This window comes from Grammomys surdaster, unplaced genomic scaffold, assembly GCF_004785775.1.
Source record: "Grammomys surdaster isolate TR1022 unplaced genomic scaffold, NIH_TR_1.0 211, whole genome shotgun sequence".
Classification (NCBI taxonomy): domain Eukaryota; kingdom Metazoa; phylum Chordata; class Mammalia; order Rodentia; family Muridae; genus Grammomys; species Grammomys surdaster.
The window spans coordinates 8,572,250-8,593,065 of NW_021604656.1; the positions used below are offsets into that span (position 1 = coordinate 8,572,250).

At 47.4% G+C, this 20,816-nt stretch overlaps 2 protein-coding genes across 3 annotated transcripts in view; one reads left to right on the top strand and one right to left on the bottom strand.

Moving 5' to 3' along the window:
- The window catches only part of Naa35 (N(alpha)-acetyltransferase 35, NatC auxiliary subunit), a 57,333-nt gene extending 54,467 nt beyond the window's left edge, over nucleotides 1-2,866 (top strand). Inside the window, exons 22-23 of one of the 2 annotated variants that reach the window (XM_028772099.1) lie at nucleotides 670-750; nucleotides 2,500-2,866. In XM_028772099.1, the coding sequence (XP_028627932.1) occupies nucleotides 670-750; nucleotides 2,500-2,559 (141 nt within the window). In that variant the 3' untranslated portion in view covers nucleotides 2,560-2,866. The remainder of the gene's footprint in view (nucleotides 1-669; nucleotides 751-2,499) is intronic. The other variant, XM_028772101.1, reaches the window with a different exon arrangement.
- A 156-nt stretch (nucleotides 2,867-3,022) lies between these two features.
- Golm1 (golgi membrane protein 1) overlaps nucleotides 3,023-20,816 on the bottom strand; it is a 40,801-nt gene continuing 23,007 nt past the window's right edge. Inside the window, exons 4-10 of the mRNA XM_028772102.1 lie at nucleotides 17,402-17,456; nucleotides 16,267-16,369; nucleotides 12,344-12,473; nucleotides 9,419-9,563; nucleotides 7,937-8,170; nucleotides 6,509-6,616; nucleotides 3,023-5,514 (exon numbers count right to left, since the gene is read on the bottom strand). Of these exons, the coding sequence (XP_028627935.1) occupies nucleotides 5,405-5,514; nucleotides 6,509-6,616; nucleotides 7,937-8,170; nucleotides 9,419-9,563; nucleotides 12,344-12,473; nucleotides 16,267-16,369; nucleotides 17,402-17,456 (885 nt within the window). The 3' untranslated portion in view covers nucleotides 3,023-5,404. The remainder of the gene's footprint in view (nucleotides 5,515-6,508; nucleotides 6,617-7,936; nucleotides 8,171-9,418; nucleotides 9,564-12,343; nucleotides 12,474-16,266; nucleotides 16,370-17,401; nucleotides 17,457-20,816) is intronic.

A 20,816-nucleotide genomic window follows, 5' to 3' on the forward strand; every position in this document is an offset into this window, starting at 1 on the left:
CACAAAGCCTGGGGTGTCCTAGTACTGCAGAAGAACACATGGGCACACACAGAGAGTGATGAGTGGAGATGAGTACTCAGCAGAGCTGGTTTTAATTGCAAACAGTACAACTGTAATTCAGTCACCAACAAGGTCAGAGAAATTCAGATAGCAAGCATTAAAACTGAGTAGTATGTTGTAGGTCCATTGGAGGTTGGCAGAAAAGACTGGGTATTATGTGAACTAATCACTTCCATTAAAAGAAAATTAATGATAGTGCCTTAGGCTCACAGGGGAAGTTGAATGCCTCGGAGAAGAGAGCAAGAAAGAGCTGTAAGAATTATGTTCTGGTGGGGTGTGACTGCAGAGGCAGGATCCACGGTGCACGCCGCAGCACAAGGCTGTGTGCATTGACTCAGTCTTGAGAGCAGTTTTTATGGGGGTGAGTGAGTCTCACCTTGGTTTCTAAGAGGATGGATGTGAGGAACTAACTCACTGAAGAGCTTTGCTCTCAGGGGTGAAGCAGCTCCCTGGCTCCCTGAACACCTCTGTGCTCTTGACCCAGGGCAGGCAGTGACTGAGGGAGGTTCCTGGTTGGGGGAGGGGAGGAGCGCCTGCAGTGCAGCCGCTGCACTTTCCTGGGCTTTCCTTAGCTTCCTGCTGAGGTGCTGAGTGCTCTTCTTGTTGCAGGTCAGTAGAATCCTGAAGGTTGCCAAGCCCAACTTTGTGGTTATGAAGCTCTTAGCAGGAGGACACAAAAAAGAGTCCAAGGTGAGTGTGTTGTAGGGAAAGAGAATGCAGAGAGTTCCTGTGTATTGTCAGGACAAAGGGTACCCATTGTCACCTCATCTGAGAAGAGGCTCAGCCACCACGTTTCCTTCAGACGGTTTGAAACTTAAAATTTCTACGTTTTTCTTTGTCTCCCACTCCGGTATAAATTGCTGACTACCGTACGTAGGACAGTTAAGAAAGTGTGGAGCAGAGTCAAGAGCTCAGAAATAGGGGCAGGCAAGATAGTCAGTGGGTCAGGGACTGCCATCCAGGCTGATCTAAGTGTGAGAACTGGAGCCTACCAGCACGAGAGACCCAACTTGTACCGTGGCATCATGCACCCACCCACATACAAATTAAATGGAATAAAGTATTTTAAAAGAAAACGTGTGCTGGCCGGTGGTGGCGCATGCCTTTAATCCCAGCACTTGGGAGGCAGAAGCAGGCGGATCTCTGAGTTCGAGGCTAGCCTGGTCTACAGAGTGAGTTCCAGGACAGCCAGGGCTACACAGAGAAACCCTGTCTCGGAAAAGGAAAAAACAAAAGAAAAGAAAACGTGTAAAGCAGATTTGGGGGGAGAAGTACAGGTATTTAAATGTCACCTGTTTTAGGAAGGTAGGTTCTTCCCGTAGTGTCTTAGTTAGGGTTTATTGCTGTGAAGAGACACCATGACCACAGCAACTCTTATAAACGAAAACATTTAATTGGGGTTGGCTTACAGTTACAAAGGTTTAGCCCATCATTTGCCGAGAAACATGGCAATGTGCAGGCAGATAGGGTGCTGGAGCTGAGAGTTCTACGTCTTGATATGCAGGCCACAAGGAGAGGCTGTCACACTGGCCAGACTTGAGCTTAAGACTTGGGCCCACCTCCACACTGACACACTTCCTCCAACAAGGCTACCTCTTCTAATAGTGCCACTCCCTATGGCCAAGAGTTCGCACACATGAGTCCATGGGAACCAGTGCTATTCAAACCACCACAGGTAGTTAGGAACTACATATACACGTGTGCATGCATATAAGCTAGGAACTACATATACACGTGTGCATGCATATAAGCTAGGAGCTACGTGTGCACGTGTGCATGCATATAAGCAGCGGGCATTTCACTCGGGGGATTGGGTGTATCCTCAGAATGGATACATTTTCACTCAGTCTTTATTAGTTTTTGAAACATGGCTCACTGGACCTGGAGCTCACCAATTAATTCAGCTAAACTGGCTGGCCAGCGAGCCCCAAAGACCTGCCTGTCTCCACCTCCCCAGCACAGGAGCTCTAGGCATGTGCTGTCATGCTCAGCTTTTAACACGGGTGCTGGGAATCAGGCCTCAGGTTCTCATGCTTGCACTGCAAACCCTGTACCAACTCAGCCATTTCCCGTCCCGGAGACTTAAACCCTGAGAAGACATGACACTGATAGGGAAGATCTGACTTGTCTCAGGCCGGCCCTGATGGAGCTGTGAGGCCTGTGCCTCTTACTTGTTACCCTAAAGCTGAACTGTGCTGCATACTGACCCGGCTGAGCACCGTGTCTGAGGTCCAGTTTCCTTTAACTTTCTCTGAACAAGCAGCTGGCCATGGGTGTTTTCTGATCTTAAAGGAGAAACTCCTTCCTCATTTCTTTCCCTGTCTGCTGCTATTACACCAGTTTCTATTGTACTGCTCTATTTCTGAAATACATGAAGTCTAAAGTACACTGGGTCAAACCATGCACATGTATTCATTGACTTTCTGGGTTTCTTTGTAGGTTCCTCCCGAATTTGACTTCTCTGTTCACAAATACTTCCCTGTTGTGAAACTGGTTTGAAAGAGACTGCAAAGATGACCATGTCCACTCTAGGGGATACATCAGTCTGCCACATATGGTGACGTAAAGTGGATTTCTTGAATGACAGCTTGTTACAAGAAAGACTTTTCAGTTTAACACCCGTACCTGGCGAGAATGAAAACTGCTGTTTTAAAGTGGTTTATTATACTCCATGGGTGTAACTGGGCTGGAATGCATTGGTGGACGTTACTGGTTTTATTACAGACTTAATTGTAAAACATTTTTTTAATGAATGATTGAGTGAAATAGTGTTTGTAAAGGTTAATAAATTTCTTGACAAAACAAATGCGCTGCCATCCGAGTTACCCGAGTGCAGCCCTGTGAGCCTTAATCCCAGCTCTTAGGCAGCAGGGTCAGGCTTGGGTTTCCCTCAGCTGTGGACTGTTTGGAGGCCAGCCTGGTACACACGAGGCAAGTTCTAAACACCAAACAGCCTGAAAAATTGAAGTTTCAGACCATGAGCTTTATTAAGGATTTAGATTCTGGTCAAATTACAAATTGATTGTGAGGCAAGAGGATTGCTAAAGTACATGAGGACCGACTATGTTGTGGCACAGATTTGTAAGGGTCTGTAGTCATGCAGTTACAGGAGAGCTGCACCACACCGCAGTGTCTGCGCTGCTGTCAGCAGGCTGGAGTGCAGGTTGCTGGGCTGCGGGTGGGTCTTGTCTGAACTTGTGCAGCCCTTTGTTGAAGTTCCAAGTGTACTGAAGGGCAGGCTTCGTTCTTGCTCCACCAGCCAGAGGCTTGGAGTCCTTGATTTGCTGCTCATTCCTCTGCTGGTCTCTTCACTGGTGTGCTGTGACAGCTGTCTAAGCCTGTGGGGTTTCCCTTTTGTACTGGGAAGGGGCAGTGCTTTTAGCAAAGTGAGCTACCCTGAAATTCAATCTGGCTTTGTGGTTTGGTCTAAGACTAGTGGTAGTTCATTTGTCTTGCAGCAAAAATGATCCTAAGATTTCAGTGGCCTAACTCTAATGTGACACTGTTTGGCTGAGGATGCAACCCAGGGCCTCACACATACTAGGCAGAAGCTCTCACAGAGCTATGCCTAGCCCAACCCTGTGACACCTTCCATTTCCTAGAAACACTGCGAAGCATGCCTGACTGAACTTGATGAAGATGCTCATGAAGACAGGATGTTGCTTACTTCCTTGTCAGTACAGAGGTGGTCTGACTCAACTGTCAAGCATGGATATTAGGCACCCTGGGATTTTAGGATCCAGAGGGCAGAGTGTGGTCCTTAACTATTTTACTTGTAAAAAGGAAATCAGCACAACTTGTCAGCAATATCTACACTTTATCCAAAACCAATTTAAGATAGAAAACAAGCCCTAGAAAGTACAAGGTCCCCTTGAGCTTGGGACCTAGGAGTAGAAAAGGTGTATGGTAAGAACACAGTACATCTGAGGCTCAGGCAAGTTAGTAAGTGTGAAGGAAAATGACTTGTGACATTGGACGGTATCCATCTAAACAAGGGCTTGTACGTCAGATCTGGGTGCAGTGAGCACCAGATCTAGTTGGCTTTGCAGTGAGGCAACCCACGTCTGCCACGGGTATTTAAATGTGTGCTTATAAATAGGCATAGTGGGAACCGGACAGATCCACCACCTGGGCATCCACTTCACTGCAGGAATCTTCACCCCCCCACAGAAGGCAGGCACTAGGTGCTGCTCTATGCCTCTAGTGCTGCTGCTTCCTACTTAACCAGCACTTCCGAGTCACACCAACCCTGAGTACTGTTCCACTCTTCAGAGAGATCATTTCTGGAAGGAGTCCTCAGTGTGACTGCAGTCAATCTGCAATTGGTTACTGATCAGAATCAAGAACTTACGACGCATTACCACATTATCATCAATGAACTACAAGTCTTTCATAGCTAAAATGAACCTTGTGTGTTTTTCAAACAGTATATAAACCACAGGGGGAGAGAACTCCTGTGTTGCTCTTGCCTTTGTAGGTATCCAGCTTGTAACCTGGGTGTCCTCCAGCAGCCAGCCCTTCCTGGACTTAGGCCTGTGTAGACGTAAGTGTCCAGGCCTTTGCCCTGACTGTCCATGCAGCCTTGTTCAGAGCCTGATGCTGGCACTGCCCTTCTGGGGGAGATGTGTGACTTACTAGAAATAAACTCTTTGCCCAGACCATAGGTGCTCACATTGTGAGTAACTTAATAGTGTTCTGTACATCAAAAGAATAGTCTTAAAAACAACAACTCTCACTCACATTTGAGACAGGGGCTTGCTTTCTTGTTCATCCTAGCCTGGAACTCACTATGTAGCTCTAAGCTGGCTCAGAACTTGGAGCAGTCTTCCTGCCTCAGCCTTCTAAATGCTGAAGTAAGCCAGGTGCAGTGGCTATCTTTTAATTAATGTATTTGTTTGTACAGAACAGCTTTGTGTTGAGGCTGACAATAAGAGCTCTAGGCCATTGATGGTGGAATCAAGTGTGTGCAGGAGTGATGGACTGCTTAGTACCAGTGGGCAGATACTGGCAAGCAACAGCATGAGAAGGGAGCCATTGTTGCCAGCAGCTGCCCTCAGTCTACTGTTACACTGCAGGATGATGAGATGCTGCTGCCCACACAGGACAACCTCATTTCTCTTTTTGGTGTTGACCTGCTCAAGAAATACCTGTTCATCAAGAAAGCTTGACCAATTTTGACATCTTTTGTAGACACTTTAAAACTACCCGAGACTGTCTGAGATAGTCCCATTTTTTTCTTTGCTAAAAGGTACTGATTACACCCCATAATAATCATTGGCCACTGTTCGTTTTACTTGGTACATTTCACAGTCGAGTCACGGGTGAATCTCCGTAGGCTGTCTCTTCAGGCTTGTGGAGGAATATGGACTCCCACTTGATTTAGGCTGAGACTCTGCTTTTCACTCCCAGCAGGTAAATGTATTATGTCTCTCTTCTGAGCTTCAGCATTAAGAACTAAAAATGCAAAAACAGTATTTCAGTACTAAGCGTGTTGGAGAAACGGTGTGGGCAGGTCTGTCTTCATGCCAGTTTCTACAGCTGTCATAAAGAGAACTTCACCTTCCACAGCAGCATTGCCGCTTGGAACTGTGCCCCATCGAGAGCAAAAGACACCACAGATACTCTGTCACAAGACCAAGCTGAGTGGTGACATAGCACAGCCCCCTGTGCCGTGAGGCCTCCTTGAAAGGGCAGCACTAATAACACACTCCTTCCTAAAGCCACCTGAACAAGTGGGACAGCAGGACAGGACACATCTTGTCTAGCCATGGGCAGCTGCATGCTTTATTAGTTCACCATGCTTTATGTCATAAAAGAACTGAAGAGCATGTCCAGAAGTTAGGCACTGTGTAGCAAGCAAATGTCACCTGAAAGCCACAGAAGAAAACTAGCGCTCAGAGCTGCAGCACCACAGGAAGCAGGAAGCCAAGCTGCAGAAAGCGCATGGATTACAGAGCAGATGCATAAACTCCACAGAGAGACGTGGGGACTGGTGGGCGCTCACTGTGCCACTGTGCCGTACGCAGCCCAGAAAGGCAGAGTGATACATTCACTTCCGGGTCAGCACAGTGCTGCTGCCGTGCATTTAAGGAGTCGGAACAGGAAGGAGCCTCGTCAGAGACATCCTGCATGAGTTTCTCTAGCCAGCTCACATAGAAAACTCGTTCAGAGGCAGTTAACAGAGAATCTAATGACTGTACCAACACCTAGTGTGGAATGACTCCGGGGACCCCTGGGCATCTTGTTGGAAAAGCCCTAAATCACTAAAAGCAAGCCCTGTGATTTCTGGGTCATCTTTGCTTTAACCCTGCTTACCACTACCCCACTTTGCAGGTCTTCTAAAGAACATAGTTTCCCTGAACTGACAGCTACTTAGAGTGTGATTATCAGTACTAATTAAAGAAAAGGAAAAAGAAAGGTGACTGCTCCCACATCCCACTGTTCTTACCATTTATATTTCTGTCACTCCCTGCAAGGGCTGCCTGCTTCTCCCTCTCAGACTCTGCTTCGTTTTCATCCAGGTTGTACTCCTCTCCTAGGTTCTGCTGGCCTCCCCCTGTAAAACCAACACACCAGACACACATAGCTTCATTTTAGTCTTGATGGCACTGGAACGCCAGCACCAGTACAAGCTGTCACCCAACCTGTACCTCAGAAAGGAGCCTGACTAATGGTACTACCAAGACAAATGCCATGGAAAGTACCGGAAACGTACCCCTTCAGCACTGAGGCTATAAAATTCAGCTCTGTTGAATGAACCCTAGCACACAAAAGTTGTGGGCTTTATTCCTAACATACACACAATCCTAAATAAGCCACAATTCCATCTGAAAATGAAGAAACTAAATGCCTTTTTGAGAAGGGCAATCAACAAGATTGAGAAAAAGCACCACAGTTTGAGGAAACGGGAACGGTGGAATGGCAAGCAGTGGCTTCTCGGAATGACTCCAAGAGAGGGGAGGGTGACTACTGTGCCCCACTTCACATACAGGATTCGACTGTTCACAACCATGTTTTTTGCTCTGCAGAAAAGAGCAACCAGGAAAAATCACAGAATGAAGACAAGATCACAGGATTCTCTGAAAAGAGTGAAGTGTGTGTATATGGGGAGGCCTGGAAAATCTACTCTGCTTTCCCTCTGCCGTGGAAGCAGCACAAAGCAGTTACATCTGTTTACACTCCAGGGGAGGTCATTGCTCATGCATGTGGAAGCAGTACACCACACAGGCCTGGGAGCCTGTGTCTACGTTCAGCCGTTACACTTCATGTCCAGTAGTCAGACACTTGAGTGCCACCAGAATGGGTCCCTCCCTCCCCTTGGGAGCATCTTTTTGCTGTAGCTGTGGAGCAGGGTCCTGAGCAGTGACACTCAGTAGGAGGCTGATAAAATGCACCCTTATCTAAAACAACAGAGGACACTGTTCCAAGAAAGACGGAAAGAATTAGACATGCTTCCTCAACACTGTTAATGGGTCTAGCCAGGAACACAGGGGCCATGAGAGCTCCTGGCTCCGAAGGATGGAAAGGTCCCATCTCTAAGGCAACCGAATACACACAGGATACTTAGCTGAACCAAGACCCCACTCTGTAAAGAGGGAAGGGAAGGTGAACTTCGCAAGTCACTGTTCCTCAAATGCAATAACATCCATCATCCATCATGTCTTCCTTCAGTACTTTGGCACATAAGCAGGTGGAAACAGACAAGTGACTGTCCCCCTGGCAGGAAGCAACCCATCTCAACGTGCGTACACCCTGGAAGTCCCACTGCCGTCAACATTATTCTCTTGATAATGAACATACCAAGGAGTGAACAAGGCCACTTGTGTGATGGAAGACATGCTAACAAGCCCAAGCCTGGGGACCCAGAACCACCCACCTTCCTCAGCAGCGTGTTGCTGCTCCTGGCCATCATGGATGACAAGCTGCTCCCGCTCAGGATACTGAGAATCCTCCTCAGGCCTGACCATCAGGGCCAATGGTGCCTGTGCGTTCTCATCAAGTTTCTTGGCTCCCACATGGGTGCCATTCACACCCGCCTGCCCCTGGACGGATGCTTTCATCAGTCGCAGAGCACGCTCCTCGCTGACAACCTGAATCTCATTGGTTTCCTCTGTACACAGAACATAGGTATGATTGTAAGAACATTCTTTGGGGGCCTTGGAGGGGGAGTTATTGTTTTGTTACATTTTTTTATTTTTCCATGACAGGGTTTCTCTGTGTATCACTGGTGGCTATCTAGGAACCTGCTTTGTATACCGGGCTGGCCTTGACTCAAAGATCCTCCTGGTTCTGCCTCCATGGTGAGTGCTGGGATTAAAAGTGTGCACTACCATACCTGGCTATTGGACCTTTACCTAAAACAAAAATAAAATGACAGAGTGTGGAATAAACACCTGTCATCCTGTCACTTAAGGAGTAGAGGCAGGAAGATGAGTTCAGAGGCCAGCTTTGGCTACATAGTCACTTTGAGGCCAGCCTCGGACCCTACCTCAGACAAAATAGAAAAAAAAAAAAAACTGGTATCATTAACTGTAAAGAGTGCCTGGAGGATACCTGTAGCCCCAGGAGGATGTAGGGATGAAGGCAGCAAAGTTAGTTCAAGGCCTTAGCTACACAGGGAGTTTGAGGTCAGCCTGGGCTACACAAGAGCTTATCTCAAAAAACCAAACAAAACAGTGTCATCTCTGGATTCCTTACATCCCTAGAAAGAGTGGCTCTGGGGTGAGTTCCGTACTTCAGGATAGCTGGGAACTTGTGTTTTGATCTCCATTACAGACCAGAGGCTTTGGACCAGGTCATCTTCAGATTAAACAACAGGAAAGTGTCTGGTGTTGTGGCGAATGCCTTTGATCCTAGCACTCAGCAGGGACAGGTAGATTTCAGTGAGTTCGAGGCCAGCTTGGTCTACATAGAGTGTTCCAGGACAGCCAGAGCTACATTATAGAGAGATCCTTGTCTCAAAACTAAACAAAATAATCAGAAAATACCACCGACTTGGGTATCCTGACATCCCCGAGGGCAGAGTGCTAGGCTCTTAGAATCATTTCAAGCTGTTGGAGCCCAAGGTACACCAGCCACCCAGGACTCTGTCTCTGCCCTTCAGTCCCATAATGCCCCTGGTAACCTAAATGAAGAGACCTTCTGTATCTGTACTCACACAGCTGACAAGGACAAACTGTTAGTAAGACAGAGTAGAAGCCTGTAGCCCCTATCCCAGGGCCCCAAGAGAAAGAGCACCAGCCAGCCGCTCACCCCTTCTCTGCTGCCTCAAGCCGTGCTCAACCGTCAGTATCTGTACTGCCCAAGACCACACACTGCTGCTTGATTTTGGAGACTATAAGCCAATGTCTCCACTTACCATTCTGCACCTGTGGCTTCAAACCCCGCCCCTCTGAATCGGGGGCTGGTATCTGGGACTTGTTTCTGGGCACATCTTCTTGCTCTTGTGGCTTCTGTTCCTTTAATGGGACTACTTCCTGAAGCTTGGGCTGAGGCTTGAGGGCCTGGAGTTGAAACAAGCACAGGACTGAAAGAGTAGCTCATGGGACCCTCACTAATAAGTAAGAACCCCTAAACTCAAGACACCACCATCTTCCCAATGATGCCCTGTCACATGGCATAGATCAGGAGACTTGTGGGTAAGTCCAGGTCCTACAGAAAGTAAGCCAGGGGAACATGTAAGCATTCAACAAACCAACTTACCTGGCCAAATATCTAAAGCACTCAGCCTGGCACTGCACATGCCCACCCTGTCCATGGGATCTTACTTGTATTGTGTACCATGCAGAATACATTCTCCTGTTACATGGAATGGAACTTTAAGTCACAAATGTACGGAAATGAACACATTCCAAGATGACTGAACAGTGATGTCCATTCCCCTTGGGTTACTCTCAGAAGCTAACTGAGGTGAAGGAAGGGGACTGTCAAACTTCAGTCCATTTCTGCCATTTGGGTTTGAGAAGCAGGGGACTTTATCCAAAACACAGGCTAATACCTACTTCTAGCCCTAAAGAATTCCATCTCCCCTCTGTCATACCTTACCAACCAATGCTAGATAGCCTACTTACAGCTGTTCCTTTTACCTGGCATATCCTAGCTCATGGCCAAGAAAAAGGCATCCTGTGAGGCAAAAACCAATCTGGAGACAGAAAAGAAGCATCAAGATCAGCCACACAGTGACAGCAAACTTACCAGGGCATGGATATAGAACAGGAAGCCCCAGTGTGGGAAGTAGATACGAAAAACAGACAAGGAGGCAGATAGAAATACTGAGAAAAAGATTCTGAACATACATAAAGATAAAGCTTTCGGTATGCTTGTGTGTAGACTAGCTGTCGGGCCGTGGAAGGATATCTTGATTCTTGGCTGGGCATGGGCCTTGAACCCCACCTCCCATGGAGAAAGGGCAGGTGTTCGGCCACACCCCCAGGATCCAGGCTCCTTCCTATCCACAGTCTAGACCTCCATTTAACCTGCGTCTTGCAGTCACATTTGGCTAAGCAGCCCCTCCCAGAGAGCTTTGCATCACCATCCACACACAGGTAGAGGGCGTGACTACAGGCTTCAGCCTCGAGAGATCTCCATATTTATGAGTTACCTAAAGGCTGGAGGGTGTAGCTAAATTATGTTATTCCTTTTCTCAGTCCCTCTCTTTAAGCTCTCCCCTGGCTTAACTGGGGGGTATGCATCTAGACCACCTATCACACACCATGAACAATAAAGCTTTGGAACCCGTGGACTTTCTCGGGATATGGGGGGTGGGGGTGGGAGTCGTGGAAAGCTACCCTGGGTTTCCACGGGTCCCTGTAACTAGCTATGGAGGAGGGACAGTTTCCCAAGTTTAGAGATAAAATTGAAATCTACAAGAGTGAAAGACAAGAACAAAGCCTGCAAACAATGAAGCAAAATCCCAAGGACGTTGGACAACTACAGAGAAGACCCCTTATGGCCTCCCTGGATCCCTCATGTTCACGGTAGGAGGGTGGCCATATATGGCAGCCCTTATCTTAAGACAACTTCAGAGTGTCCCACATATGTAATGATCAGACCTGGATAAGATAAAGTGATTAAGAGCACTGACTGCTCTTCCAGAGGTCCTGAGTTCAATCCCAAGCAACCACATGGTGGCTCACAACCATCTGTAATGAGATCCGATGCCCTCTTCTGATGTGTCTGAAGACAGCTACACTGTATTCATACGTACATAAAATTTAAAAAAAATCCTACAAATTCATGTCAAACACCAAACTATAGATTGTGAGAGTTCAGAAAACATTGAGCAGGACAAAACTATCATTTCAAACTATAGGAAAATTAAAATTTCTAAGAAAGCCAGAAGGAAAATACCTGCCTCACAAGGGATGCTCACCAACACTGACCACATTCTAGGCTAAAACTGTATCTTAGCAAGCTTTTACTAGGAACCATGCCATGTCTGCTCTTCTGTTCAGTAAAAGATAGCTGGGAAATCTGTAAATGAGTGGAGAGTCCGATCTATACTTTTAAGTAGCACATAGGTTAAAGTCAAAGTCTCAAATTTCAGAATATTTTTATCATGCCTTTAATCCCAGCAGTTGGGAGGCAGAGGCAGAGGCAGATAGATCTCTGTAAGTTTGAGACCAGCCTGGTCTACATAGTGAGTTCCAGAACAGACAGAACTATATATATAGTAAGACTCTGTCTCAAAAAATGAAAATAAAATATAAATAAGTAATAATGTCTTGGTAAATATAAATGAGGACAATTTACTGGCATGTATAGGCAATGCTTTTTAAAAACAATATTTGTAGCACTAAGTGCATACATGAGAAAGGAAGATCTGTATCCAAGAATCAAGACTATACCTTCAGAAGCTATGGAACAAATCAGCCAGTTAAATCCAAAGTCAAAGTAAGTAGAAGAAAAGATATATGAATTAGTTTATAACTTAATTAAAATAAAAAGAACTCATTCTTTGAAAACATAATTCTCTAATTATCAGAAGAAAGTGGGAATATTCTTATGGGCTCTACACTGACCAGGCTGACCTTGGCCACAGAATTTAACATCGTGACCTCAAAGTGCTCAAGCCAGACAGCATAAGCTCCTTCCACAGGGGCTGAGACTCGAAAGGACAACGCTCCGAGCTTGGGGTCCAGTACCCAGCATCTTGCTTGGGTATGGACATTCTGGCACCAGGCTTTGTTCTGTTGTACCACAGGGAACCAAACCCACAAAACAAAATGGTGAGGAGAGGAGAGAGTACCTCCTGGAAGCCCAGGCCAGAGCAGACCCAAATTACCTGCTGATGTTGGTCGTTTGTTTCGGCCACATCTCTGGAAACTAATGCTTCATTTCGCTTTCTGATGGCCTCTTCTATCCGCTCTTCACACTGCTCCTTCACCTCTTTCATCTGATTGATACACTGGCTCCTGGTGAAGGCAAATGCAAGGATGTGTGGATGTCCCAAGCACTCAGTCCCTGATCCCACAATCCACTGCAGCAGGAGACAGAAGAGCCCTTTCCCACCAGGACATGGTCTGAAAGTGAACTGCAAGAGCAAGTGTCCATCTATAAGAACTGGATGACAGAAGAAACCTGCTAGTAACCACAATTTAGACTTGTTACGTTGCATTAAACAACCCCACCCTGCCCCCTTCTCTTTATCAAAAAAAAAAGAAAATGGCTGCCAATACAAGTTCCTAAAACCCTTTTGATTTCCTGGTGTTCAGAGCATCTTCATCCATGAGCTCCTTGGACCAGACTTGTAGTGATGTTGATAAGATGGCTCATGGGGTGAAGTGCTGGGGTGCTGCACCTTTCAGGATAGGAACTGAAATATTCAGCTCCACCCCCTAGGTGAAGGGGCCTGCAGGTGGGGCTTGATCATATGACCAATGATGTCATCAATCATTGCCTACATAACAACCTCAGCTACCACCTCTGGGCCTTGAGCTTTGACGGCTTCTTGGCTGGTAAAAATACATAGAGAATCAAGAATTCCCTGATTCCATGGGAAACGGCAGTTCTGCCTCCTCAGACCTTGCCTTATAACTATTGGTGGGTGTTCACCATGACACCCTTTGTAATGAAACTGATAGTAAAGAGAGCTGTCCTGGGCTCTGTGAGTGGCTATGGTGAATTACCAAGGAGCTCGTCTGGTAGCCCTGAGTTTGTAAACTGTCCAGTGTGTGGCTGGCCCGTGGAGCAGCCTTAGGAAATTGAGTCCTAAACCTGTGGCATGTGAATGACCTCTGGGCAGCATCCAGACTGACTGGAGAACACCTAGCTGTCAAAGACCTTCAACTGAGATGCACTGCAGGCTTGCACCACCTTCCACCTGGAATGTGGAACATTCCGTCAAAGGGCAGAGGCAGACTGAAACTGCTTGCTTAGAAAATGGGAACACTAGGAGGTCCTTGTTGCCTGCTGTAGCTAGGCCATAAGACAGACTCAAGTCTGTTTCCAGAAGACACCGGGCAGCCTTGCCTGAGTTAGCAGCATTTTGGAGCCTCAGTCTATAACTTGGAGCATATACAAAGCATCACTGGATCACAACATTCCACACGCAGAAGGCAATCCTGTGATAACGGGAAACTTGAACAGATAAGGAATAAGTAAAAATTTCACTGGCAAACTTGCCGGGGTCCGTCAAGCTCCAGGTGGTAGACTATCATAAGGGGATGGCCACAGTGAGTAAAGAAACTTAGCTGTCTAAGGAATGAGCAGCAGGCCATCTTCTACTGAACCTGCATCCCTACAAAGAGGAGTGTCCACCTTCACTTGCTTTCAACGCTACAGAAGTCAGCAGGAAGGGCCTTCCTCCACCTCTCAGGAATGTAGTGGTATCCCTGCCCCCACACTCCGTCTCAAAAGCAGCAGGAGGAATGAACAGACCGCTCAGTGTAGGGCCTAGATCCTGACACACAATGTCGACTAGGCCAGCATGAACTCCTGGGAGGTCCTGGGCTGGCTCTTTCATGTGTGTGTCCAAAGCACATCCTCGGGGATTAACTGGCTAAACTCGAGTGGTGCACAACTCTAGGCATTAATGGCACTCTGGGTAGTGCAGACTGTGGCCACAGTACTACTCTCTACACCCAGCACAGGAACTCATCACCGTGCCGGTGTCACACAGGACCAGGACTGTCACTGCAGCACTCCAACACCGGCACTGCCAGCTGCTCCCTCATAGTGCCAAGAGGAGCAGAGATCAAAAAGGCAAGGAAGGCTGCGTTTATGAGTGCAGTGATCACTCAGTTGTGTGTGCCAGGAAGAACAGCCACGTGAGATGCCTGCTGATCCCCAGAAAGGCACTAACTTGTGCAAGTGGAGGGGAGAAAGCCTTCACTTGTGGCTACCTCAGCAATCCCAGAAATAGACAGAGGTGTGCAGGCATGCCTGGAGGGGCTCTCAGTTCAGCGTACAGTTTCATGCACATTACAGATCTGCTAACAAGGTGTTTACATCTTGTTTCTAGTTCACAGACACTTAAGGCACTTAAGGACAGCTGTCTCTAGCTTCCATCAGTCTCTGGCCATTACTTCCAAGAGCTTCCTGCATCTGCAGCAGGGTCCTTAAGCACAACCAGTGAGGCAGACACTTAGTCAGAAAGACCTACCATCGAAGCTGCTCACCTCTTAGAAACAAGCGTCTCCATGGAAGCCGTTAGGAAGTACTGTAGAGTGATCCAAGCACTTGAGTCAGAGAAGATCGTGAGTTCCAGCCAGTGTTGAGCTATACAAACTTGAGGCTAGTTTGGGCTACACAGGAAGACCCATTTCAAAATGAAACACAACCCAGGGCAGCACCAGAGACACTGCCTATGCTGAAACTGCACAGGCTTCTCCGTTGGCCCATGGCTGCCTTCCGATGGGTTGAAATCTTGGGTCAACACTTACCAAGTGAGGCTAGTGAACTGGGGGAAGTGTTGGCTACAGGCTTTTAGAGTTTATAAGACTAGGGCATTTGACACATGTAATTCTTCACTAGGTCTGTTTCCAAAGCTCACTGAGAATGTTTGGGGCTAGACACAAACTGGTTGTGGGAAGTTATCTTGGCAGTGTGAACATTTGAGTGTCTTAGTCTCTATTCACTGGATTCCAGCAGCACTCTCCCTCAAGTCTGAGTAAAATGTCTCTACATACTGCCTAGTATCTGAGTATCTGAAGGACAGGCACAAGGTCGGCACAGTTTCACAGTCCAGTCAGTCATGTCCCCTGATGCTGAGTGTCTGCTCGTCATCCGAAGTTGTAGTCATAACAGCAGTAGTCATGCTATTCATAGCAACGTCTTAGCCTGGAGAAAAGCCAGGACAAGGGAGACTGCAGCCACCTCAGTGTTCATACAGAACCCCTGCCCACTGGTGCAATGCTCAGCGCTACCCAGTTACTGTGCGACACGTGAATGCGCTCTCTACACTGGTGGAAAACTAAACAGATGGTGGCTTTAGGCTCCACTCTGCGATCTGTCCTTTACTGTCTTCCCAGTGGGTGTGGCCTACCTTTTAAAGCTTCACTGTTCATTTAAACTCCACTCTCCCTGTAAAATGTGGAAAATTCTCAAGGCAATGAGCCACCTGCCACACCAACATCAGCAACGGCCTGTGAATATCTTGCCACAATACTCTAGGCGTTTTTTTTTTTTTTCAGCTCATGCTTGACATTAAGAAAAATACTTATTTTAATGCGTATGTACCTGAGTGTATGCATGTGCACCGTGTGTGTACAGGAGCCCACAGAGGTCTGAAGACAGCATCAGGTCTCTTGGAAATGGAGTTACAGATGTTTGTGAGCTACTACCATGTGGGTGCTGGGAACTGAACACAGGTACTCTGGTAGAGCAGCCAGTGCTCTTGGCCACTGAGCCACGCCTCCAGTTCACACCTGACATTTTTAAAAGTGTTCAGATTGCCAAAGTGGTACAACTGTGCTTCAGTTTATAAATGTTAATGTAGAGTGACAGTTCATGCGCTGCTGAGGCCTGCTTGTGTGTATGCGTGTGCACGTGCACGTCTATGTTTCCATGTGAGCATTTTCGGGCATGGACACAAATGTACCTTTCCTTACTTACTCTGTATAACGAGCCCTGCCGGCTTAGATTTATCTAAGTATAATCAAATAGGACACTGATTTTTCAGAGGACTTGAGTCTCAGAAGTTGGAGTCCCTGCTCGCATGCTACACATGACAAGGTATCCCCCACCACCCCACTGGGCCACACTCACAGGTCATAGGAGAACTTCTTCTCCAGGCTGGTCTGGTTCTTCTGGAACTGGAAGATGTCCTGCTGCAGCCTGCCATAACTCCTCTGAAGCTCCTTCAACTGGTCTAAGCCAAAAGGAGAAGTCACCTCACTGGTCTCTGTGTGGCTATCATGCCACTCAGACACACATGACACAAAAGGAATCTACTCTGGTAGTGGCAGTACACGCCTTTAATCCTAGCACTGAAGAGGCAGAGGCAGGCTCTGTGATTTTGAAGCTAGCCTGATCTACAGAGCAAGTTTCAGGACAGCTAAGGCTACACAGAGAAATCTTGTCTCAAACAAACAAACAAACAAACAAACAAAAAAACCCACAACAGAACCACAAGCCAGCACAACCGGAACAGGAAGCAGAGAGGAAGAGGCAGTCCCACCCTGCTGGCACACCACCAATATCAGAAGCTCTCCCACAGAAGCCTGCACCTTGATCCAATTAAAAATGTCAATTAGAGCATCTTGATCATTAGTTTTCTTATGTGTGTGTATGCTTGCTCCACTGTGCATGTGTGGCGGTCAAAGGTCAGCTTGACAGCGTCATCCCCTCCTTGACTATGTGGATTTTGGGATCAATCTCAGGTCATCAGGTTTAGCAGCAAGTGCCTTTTCCTGCTGCGACTTTCACCAGACCCAATGTGTGCCTTACATACACGGCTTGGAGATAACTCTAAACAAAGTTTTAACTAAGTTTGTGCCTTCTGGCCTTGGCCTGAGGTCAGGTGTGGGACCTTCCACAGGTTGGTACCCAGAGTCTTGGTGTATTGAGTACTACTCATCCAAACTCATTACTTATTTGCTGGTGGGAACTGAACCTAAGGTCTTGCAAACAGTAGTGCCCCACCCTCAGCACACGCCATCCCAGTATTTCTTAAAGATCCATAAACCAAAGGACTGAATTATATCCGTCATAACCTGTAATGTACACAGTAATATTTCATAAGGACGGGTGGGTAAATAATACATTAACGATGGCTCAATAACTTCTAACATGAGAGTACAGTGACAGAGCCACCTGAGGCCCTCATGGGAGTTGGGCCAGGCTGGCTCTTCCTTGAGGCAGCTGCTGGACTGGAGGCGGGTGGGGGTGTGGAGGGGCTTACCTTTCAGGTCTCGAATGAGCTTCTCGCCTGTGGTGATATTACTCACTAAAATCGCCTGCAAGGAAGACAAACTCAACTCAGCCTTCAGGGCATGTGTCAGCAGAGGGGACAGCACCTAGCCAGCAGCAGCTCGGCCAGGCATAGGGGAGCCATGCTCCGCTGTAATCTCCATCCATACTGAAGGAAGTGTTTTCCAGCCACCCCAGGAGTAATCAAAGCAATGCCCCAATCCCAGTTCCCGGACATCCTTCCCTGGCAGGCATAACTTCTTCCTGTTCCAAGCCACAGACTCACTCAGCAGCAACCTCAGCTGTAGCCCCTGCGCCCCTGCACCCCTGCGCCCCTGCGCCCCTGCCATGAGGTAGGGACAAGGTAGCACACAATTAGGACCCTGGGTCTGACAACCCTGGCTACGTCGTCATACATGCAGCTACTCGCTTGCCCTTGCATTAAGAGCTGGACAGGCCATTATCCCTTGGCAAGAGACAGACATCTAGGCCTAAGGAAAGCTTGTTCCAAGTGGCTCATTAGCAGAATTCCTAAAGAAGAAACACAAATGCTAACACACCAGACACACTCCAGACAGTAGGCTCTCAGCAGCTGCCCTGCAAGTGGCTAGGAACCTGAGCAAGGCAAGTTTTATGAGCTACACCTGTGAGACTTAATTTTCGGCATTACTGTGACAGGATTAAGGAGACACGCTCATGTGCTTCTGAGTATTGATCCTGCATCCTGGCAGGACCTGTATCCTGAGAGAATAAGATCCACCCGCTTTGAGGGTACCATCCAGCGAGCTCGGTGCTGTGGAGAGCGTACAGGACATGGCGCATGCTCCCACAGCTGACTCTAGAGCTCCAGGCTGGCCTCCGGATTCCAGGGCTACCATGAACAGCTGAGAATGGCATCACTGTCTTCCTGGTTCTGGGGCTCTCAGATATGGATGTGAACCACAACCCCTGTATCCCAGGATCTCCAGTTCACAGGAAATCTGCCCCAGCCACACCCCCAGCCTCCATACTCCCACACAGAGATAAATACGCTTGGGGGCACCATGAAAGTTTCCTACTGCAGCATCTCCAACAGAGGAATATTCTACTAATCAACACACTGCTCAAAACAGACATTTTCATCTGTTCTCCATTGATAAGCTGCCAGCGCCTCCCTCTGTCCCCTCCCATGTCCTCTGGAACCCCCTGTGACACAGCCTTTACAGTCCCTGAGGCCTGAGCAGAGGAAAGGTCACAAGACATACAGCCTCCTGAGCAATGCGGGACCCTGTGCCGAGAGTGAAATGCAGCCAATCCCGGTGCTTGCTGTAGGAATAATGTGGGTGATGGCAGAGAAGCCCCCAAAGTGGTAAAAGTCCTCTACCAGGAAGAGGCTTTTCTAGAGAAGTGTTTCTTTTACCTGGAAGTGGAGAGGGAGGAGAGGAAGGGATAAGAGGGTCCACTCTAATAAAAGGACTTGCCCAGCTCAAAATTCCTGCTGCTCTGGCAAAAGGAGGGAAAAAAAAACAAAACAAATGGCAAGCATTGCCTAGACTGCATGGATGAATCTGTCCTAGGATCCCACAATCTCTCTCTGAATATACATGGGAGAGAATTCAGAAAGAATCCTCAGGCCTTATCTGCCCACCCACACAGCCAACCAGACCTGACCCCAGATCCCATCAGTACAGACATATGGCGTAGTACATAGCCTTTCAAAAGGAGGTTCCAACCCATGCTACGACACAGATGAACCTCAAGGACCTGGGGCAGGGAGTGGGGGAGAGTGAAAAGGCAGGCCAGGCACAAAAGAAAGATGCTGAGTCCCTCAAGAGTCTGGGGAGGGCTGGTGGGGGGCCGGGGAGGGTAGGCATGTGGTAAGTGTGAAGTCTTCCTGACAAAGAGGCCCACCGCACAGCAAGGGGAAGTGATACTGAGCTCACCCTCAGCTGCCGAGGTGACCCTGACAGCCTGGGAACTGCAGAAGCCTGAGGATTCCCAAGGCATTTCTGCTTCTACCCGGCTTTTATTCTACCAAAGATGTCTTCTCACCTTCGCCAAGAACATGAAGAGCCAGAAAACGCCACCAAGGTTTCTGTATATAATTTTAAACTTACAGAAAATGTTGAATTGTGGTCAGGAGAACTGAAAGTGCTTCCTAGCTTGTTTGGTTTGTTGGGGGGGGTATATTTATAAGGAAAGGAAAAAACTGCATCCAACAATTTTTAAAATTCGTCCTTTATGTATCATACTAGCATGTAGGATATGTAAATTAGTCAGCTTTGTTGTGACGTTTTTATACAACCACGTAACATACTTGGCTATATTCACCCCACAATCATGTTCAAATAACATAATAGATTCTACTCTTAACAATCAGCTTTTCCTCATATTTTGATTTCAAGTGACTTTAGGGTGTCCCTGTGCAGGATCACCAGAACGAACTGGAAATTAAACTGTGAGTTATCCTGAATACAAGTTTATCCCAGCCACTCTGGTCTGAAGACAAGTTATTTCTGCATTAGATTGTTGGAAGGCTAGCTCACTGTTTCATAGTAAGCTTTCGAACAGTGTCAAGGTGGCAGGCTTTGAAACACGAGGCTCAGGGAAGAGAGGCGGATACCAAAGGACACTCACTGTACAGATGAAACAGGGGCAAATCATAGACACACAAGTCAACCGGTAACTCCTGGGGCTGGCGGGAGAGATGGGGAGTGAACGTGTGTGTGACAGTTACACAGTGTTATAAATAATAATGACAACAGCATTGTCTGATATAGTAAAAAGGATCTGTTTTATAGGTGTTTCTCCTGCACACACATATGTGTACTGTGTCCACATGGTACTCACTGAGGTCAGAAGAGGGTAGGGGTCCCCTGGAAGGAGACGACTATGGGTTGTGTGGGTGCCAGAAACTGAACCCAGGTCCTGTGAGCAGTCTTTCTGGCCTCGTGACACATTTTTAAATGGTCAGGGTGATGAGTTTTGCGTGTACTTTACTCCAACAATACTATTTTTTATTTAATGTTTGCTTTAATGTATCCAAATTATTATTTCAAGATATAATTTAAACTAAAAGTAACCAGGAAATAATTTACTGTCTTCAGGATAAACCTCAGATCTCTACACACTGTGGTCACGGCACACCTCACCCACAGTTAACACGTGAACTGAGACAGCACAGAGCCTGAGGGAAGAAGAACAGGAAGCTGAGCTGCAAAGAGCAGACAAACTCTTGTCTTGTGGATGGGGACCACATCCTGCTGGATTCACACTCACCCCCCTCAAACACTTCCCCTCCACCACACCCCCCCAACCCAAAGTGGGTTGGTCACTGAATGCATGCTCCCATAGAAACAAGAATGCTGTGGTGGACAGCTGGTCAGTGCCGACAAAACTCTGAGATTGAGCAAATTCACAGAAAGGTG